The following is a 6,415-nucleotide window of genomic DNA, read 5'->3' on the forward strand; positions in this document are numbered from 1 at the left end:
CTGCCGGCCGCCATCTTGGTTGGCAGTTAATTTGCATATCCTGCTGATTAGCCAATGGGAAGGGTAGCGAAGGTATGGCTAATTACCATGTTTCTCTATTATTAGATAGGATAGTCAAAAGTTGCTTCTTCTTACAAGGAGCAGTTATGGTGAATGTGAACTCCCCAAAGTAAAGTTAGTTCCAATCATGTCTAGGTTCAGAATAAAGTAGCTCTGAAAAGATTATGCCCTCCCCCCACTTCCAACTATATGTAATTCAAATAAAAACATATATATATATATATTATTATAAAATATGTGTACAAAAGTTTTCCAAATGAATGATTTTCCACACATTGACAATTTCAAACGTTTCTAAGTCTTAAAGACAGAATATTTAGCCCTGGCCAGTGTGTCTCAGTTGGTTGAACATCATCCCATGTACCAAAAGGTTGCTGGTTTGATTCCCCAATCAAGGCACATACCCAGGTTGTGGGATCTGTCCCCATTACGAGGCATGCAGGAGGCAGCTGATAGAAGTTTCTGTCTCGCATCGATGTTTCTTTTTCTCTCCCCCCTCTCCCTTTCTCTCTCTCTAAAATCAATAAAAACATATTTTTTAAAAAGATAGACTATTTAAAATGTTATTTTTACTCTGAGTGGTGTGTGTGTGTATATGCATGGATGCACATGTAGTTGCTGGTGCCGTAAGCATGTGTCTGGTTTGCCTGGCAGCTTGAGTGTACATCTGGTTTGCCTTGATTGTACACTTGATCGTACACTTAAACAGGAAGACAGTGGAACAGGTTAATACCATTTTGTCTTAAAATGGACAGCTAAGGATTGCATGAATTCGTTGGATCCTCTCATCAAAGCTATCTTAACCATGCATACTATTTCTAGTTTTCAAATCATTTGAAGGATTATCAAAAATAATCCATGTTTCTTCACCTGTGAAACAGTTTATTGAAACATCTTACATCTCAGGCATATAACAAGAGTAATTTATACTCAACACATTTATTCTCCCTTGGAGAAAGGGAGCCAGATAAATACAAAATGGCACCTCACAAAATTTAAGAAGGAAATTATTAATTTGTGTTATTAAATGCCATTGCCTTGGTCCTATCCCCAAGATTTTCAGTGGCCATATTTCCTCCCATCACTGGCACACTTAGGCTAAAAAGTGCAGGTTTATTTTGAGGGATCATTGGGGCAGAATATTTGAAATATTCTGGGTTGTTCTAGAATATTCAGGCTTGATGACTGACTTCAAGTTCTTGGTGCCAAAAGCCAAATTAAATTGTGCTGGCCACAATTGTGTTGTGTGTGTATGCGTGCCCATTGTGGCACACTTTCCAATGCAGCCAACACAGAACTTGGAATTATTTGCTCTGGGAACATGGGTACATCTACGACTTTACCAGCAGGGAAGGCTCAAATTAAAGAGATAATCTTCCACCTGAGGGTCATATACTTAGTAGAATAGCCCAAAATTGAGTTGTCTCTACATATTTTATTGCCATTAATGGATGGAACTGGAGGAGGGAGGGTCGTCTTATAATAGCCTTTCTATCCCCAACACACACACACACACACACACACACATATCCGTAGACAGCAGAGTTCTACAGCATTTATTGGGGCAATATCTAGAATTAATGATGATAATCCCTCATTCTCAATCTATAAATAATTGAAATAATTGCAAGAATATTGTCTTCATAATCATCACAAAAATTCATTTGTTAAAATGAGAATTGTGTCTATTTTTTTAAAGATGACCTTTGTCACAGAGATCAAAAGATTTGCCCAAGACATTTAATACATGTACAGCAGTACTTGGTGATGGCTAGGAGTATGGACCAGGGCATCAAACTGCCTGACTGAGTTCAAATCCCGGTTCTCCCCTCACTGGCTATGGACCTTGGGCACATTAAACAATCCCAGGTGTACCTCGGTTTCTTCCTTTGTAAACTTGGAATGATGATCATAATGACTTCACAGGATTATTATAAGGGTCAAAAGAGCTGGTATCTGTAAAGGGCTTAGAACAGTGTCTGGTGCATAGTAGCACTATTTAAGTATTTGTGAAAGAAATAAACAAATTAGTAGAGATGTAAACAGCTGTCAGATCTCAGGACTCTTGGGCCATCAACTCTACTGGCTTTGTCTTATTCTCTGCCCTGTGGGAGGAACAGTGCAAACTGAGCTATAGAAAGAATGTAAACATTTAAACACGGAGATAGCTCAGTTTTAATTGAGCATCTCAAATGTGCTCGCAGCCTGGGAGAGCACAAACCCTGGTCAGCGGTGCACACCTCACACATTGGAATTCTGCTTCTCCCACTCCGTGAAAGCATCCGGCCAAGTAAACAAACAGGAGTGAGCCACAGCATCAAGTTTCTTACCCATCTTAACACATAAATGTATACTTGATCCCCCAAAGCCTGCGGGCTACATCTGCAGCGCTGTGGCATTTTTCCTTCGCGGCTTTAGCTCATCTGACAGCAACAAGCTTCTGGGTTAGAATCTGTAGTTTAAAATCAAGTGGCTTGTTTTACCTACTCGGCAGGAATCAACTAGCAATGAAAGTGTTTACGATGACCTTGGGAATGCGAGCAAATACCTTTTGCTAAAAGCCCCCGGCTGGGGACGCATTAGTCTGCGGGTGTGCGTCTGGCGCTGGGCAGCGGGCGGGATGGAGGCGCGATGGCCCTGGGCGCTTATGTAACCCAGACCCCTGCGCCGCCGCTCCTCGCGCTGCTGCCTCTAATTGGTACCCGGCTGCAGCTTCAACGTTTGGGAACTACAGGAAGAGGGAGTTTGGGCTTCGTGTTAATTAGCTTCCCGGGTGGCAGGCCTGGGAAGGCCCCTCTACAGCATGCTGCGCAGGAGGCGGCAGCTGCAGCCCAGGGGCCTCCTGGATGAGGGCAGGAGGCAATTGCGCCTTAAACGCCCTTGTGGGAATGTGGCCCGCCGAGCTCCTGCAAGCACATGAATCAGACACGTTTCTGAAAATCCTCAAGGTGAGCCCCTAGAAAGCCGGCCACCAGGAACCGCAGGAGGCCCAGTCCACGAGGGAATGGCCTGCCAAGCCCAGGGGCCCGTGGGAGAAAGAAAGAACATGATGGTGGCATCCAGGGTGTGCCAAAGGGCCTCTGGAGAAGGCTGTACCAGCTTGAGACGAAAAGACAAGCTCCGTGGCTATTGTATCTTTAAAAAAGTGTGTGTGTGTGTGTGTGTGCACATGCGTGCGGGTGTGCAGGCTATATATACCAAGGCACCAGGGTCTTCAACAGGAGGAAATAAATTCTCAAAGCTAAGACCTGGTTTTCAATTCGGGGGGTGTGTGGGGGGGCACTAAAATGTGGTTATGCCAGTGAGAAGCACCACAGGAAAGATGTATGTCATTCCTTCCCCCATCCCCCACCAAATAGCGGGAGAAGCACAAGGGACATCTGCTGTAACCTGTTGTGGCTGTGGAAAACCTTGAGATTGACTGAAGTTCGTTTTCTAACTGAAGATAAGATAGCAGGCATCTTAGAGAGCTGGCAGGAAGCATCACTAAAGGTCACCTGCAGGAGAAAAGGGCCTCAGTGTTTGTCAGTGTCTGTCACAGGTGGGGGAAAAGACAGCTAATGAGAGGTTCCTAGTGGGGAATTCTCAACCTGGCTGACATTGGCAGTGACATTTTTATGCCCTTGCTCCTTATTTTACCTGCAGATGTTGAGAAGGCTTTGGAGGACTCTGTGAAGCTGATGCTTTTGCCTCTGCTGTTTCTAGGATCATCTGGGGAGGAATGAGGGCCTTTCACACACTATGATGAAGCCAGGTTAGAGCATTTTTTTACCTGGTGGATGAAGTCCCTGTAATTTAACAGGCCATTTCTTACGAGGCTGTCTGGCTTTTTGCTTTTTTTTTTTTTTTTAAATCATCACCAAGCCTTGCCTTACAAAAAAATAAACATGGATTAATGCCTGCTTTATCTGGCCTTCTTTTAAGGAACACCCTCAGAAAAAGTAAAATTTCTAATTGTAGGCATATCCACCAAGATTATTTTTAAACAGCATCCAGTAAATTTTTTAATTAGAAAAGTGATGTCTAACTGGAGGACATTTCAAAATTAGAGAAAAAAACTACAAAAATGCAGCTATCACCCAACCACTCACAGACAACAATTTTTTAAAGCACATAAGAGCTCATTTCTTTCTGTAGGATCATGCTGTACAATTTGTGTGGCCTGTTTTTGCAGTTAATATGATGTGAACTTTTTTATTCAAATAACTACTCTTTTCAACATTATATATGTACACATATATCAACACACTGCTTTTTTTATGCCAACAGCACCAATTATACTAGAATATACTATCATCTTATTTGCTGCACCTTTGTAATTTCCACATAATATAGTTAACTTACTCTTATACCTTATGCTTTCTTGTTTTAGTGAACAAAGGAGTATCCCGTTTTTATGTATTTTCTTGTAGAAGAAAAGTAAACGCGATGTGAGTGGACCAAAAAAATTACAGAAAGCTTTTTTGTGCTCTGCTATAGCAGTTGAAAGAAAATGTAGGGATTGGATTTCTACTCACTCTGGTTGCTGAGTTGGGTGTTTATCTTCCTCAACTCTGAAAGGGTGTGTGTATGATTCCTTTTAGAGTAGATTCTAAGTGCAGTGGAAATGCCGGGTATTTGAAACGGCTCCAACTGAGCACACTGTCTCTAACATAGAAAAACTACATGCACATGTAAGATACACACATACTTGCTAAACCGTGCACATCCCAACTCCCTGTCTCCTTTGCCCCCAGACTCTTGGCACAGATCATTTGGATGCACCCAATGTACTTTTTCTATTTTAGTGTTCCTGCCTACAAGAGGAAATACGCTTAGACGGCTTTGTTATTAAAACATTTGAAATAACCCCCAAGATATGGAAGTGGGCACTGATATGGGCATCTTTTCCCTGGCAAAAGCGTTTTGTTGAACTGGTGAATTTTCAATATTCCTTTTAAGGGCACTGAAAGGCAGACTTCATATGCCAACCCAGTTCATGGAAATTACGACTTAAAAAAAAATTAGCATTACATTTGGAGTCTGGATCAATGCCCTCCTAAAACATTTTTTGGCCTGCCTAAAAATGCAATTTCTGGGATAATCAGATATGCAACCCCTTAAAAAGCTCTCCTTTATTTTGTACTTGGGTTTCTTTCTATGTGACAATAAAAGGAAAAGAAAAACGACAACTTACTTTCATAACAAACTGGATACATGTCTGTTCATCAACTTGATATGAGACACAAAGCATAAACAAACCAAGGTAGGCCACCAAGCAGACCTGCAATGGAAAACGGGGAGAAAGGATGTTATCAGGGTGAACCGTGCGTCCTAACAGCATCCATCGCAGTGTCTTCCACCAGAAACGTCCTTCTGAGCCAGGTGTGCATTTCATTTACTTATCTTTACTTACTATTTTTCTCAGCTTGTGGAATTGAGTTTTTAAAATAGTAAAATCAGTTTAGCCAGGATTTATTAAGTCCTTTTGATGTGTCTGGTGCTATACAAAGTCCTTCAGAGTATCCAATGATGAATAAAAGTTCCTCAACCTCAATAAGTGTCCAGTCCAATCCAGGCCAAGATAAGTGACACACTATTCTGGAGCAGGGCATTATATGTCAGATGCTTTTTGTCCAGAGATGGACAAAAAGAGGAAAAAAATAACATTGAGTTGGGCAATTCGAAAAGGCGTAACTAAAGAGGTAGATTTGAAATGGGCCTTGAAAGGGATGATCATAATCATGATCACTAGCACTTACTGAATACTGACTTTGTCCTGGGACTCTCCTAAGAGCTTTGTATGGGTTTCTTCACAGCACTATCACAATCCCCTCTTAAGTAGGTGCTAATGTCCTATCGTAAACAAAGAAACAGAAGCACAAAGCTAGTCAATAATGGAGCCAGCACTTGAACCAGGTAGCTGGAGTGAAACAGCATGAGCAATAGTACAGAGGCGAGGTCTCACAAATTATGCAGAAAGAACAGCCAATGTGTACCCAAAGTTGAAATAACAAATATATAGAGCTCCCTGGAAAAAATAAAAGACTAAAACATGGAACCATCAGAAAGGGTAGGTTAAAAATCTGGTGTTGTAAGATTAATTTAGTAGGAAGTGGGGCTCCCTTGAGAACTTTTGAGCAGGAGAACGACATGATTCAAGACATGTTTTAGGAAAATAAGCAGTGGTATCACGTCAGGCGGGTTAGCAGTGAGAACATCAGGATATTATTTTACTAATCGAAGCAAGATTAATATTCCAGGTGGGGCAGGGCTCAGAGGGTGGCAGGCAAAGTCGGAGAAAGAGGCGGAAAGGGAAAATGTAGCAAAAGCAGAAGCTGTACATCTTGGCTATCGCATGGCAGGGAGGGCCCTG

General features: G+C 41.9%; 1 protein-coding gene across 1 annotated transcript in view; it reads right to left on the reverse strand.

The window, feature by feature from the left end:
• SSPN (sarcospan) overlaps positions 1-5,317 on the reverse strand; it is a 10,360-nt gene extending 5,043 nt beyond the window's left edge. Inside the window, exon 1 of the mRNA XM_006758927.2 lies at positions 5,237-5,317. Coding sequence (XP_006758990.1) covers positions 5,237-5,293 — 57 coding nt within the window. The 5' untranslated portion in view covers positions 5,294-5,317. The remainder of the gene's footprint in view (positions 1-5,236) is intronic.
• Between the last annotated feature and the right edge of the window lie 1,098 nt (positions 5,318-6,415).

This window comes from Myotis davidii, unplaced genomic scaffold (genome assembly GCF_000327345.1).
Source record: "Myotis davidii unplaced genomic scaffold, ASM32734v1 scaffold535, whole genome shotgun sequence".
Lineage (NCBI taxonomy): Eukaryota > Metazoa > Chordata > Mammalia > Chiroptera > Vespertilionidae > Myotis > Myotis davidii.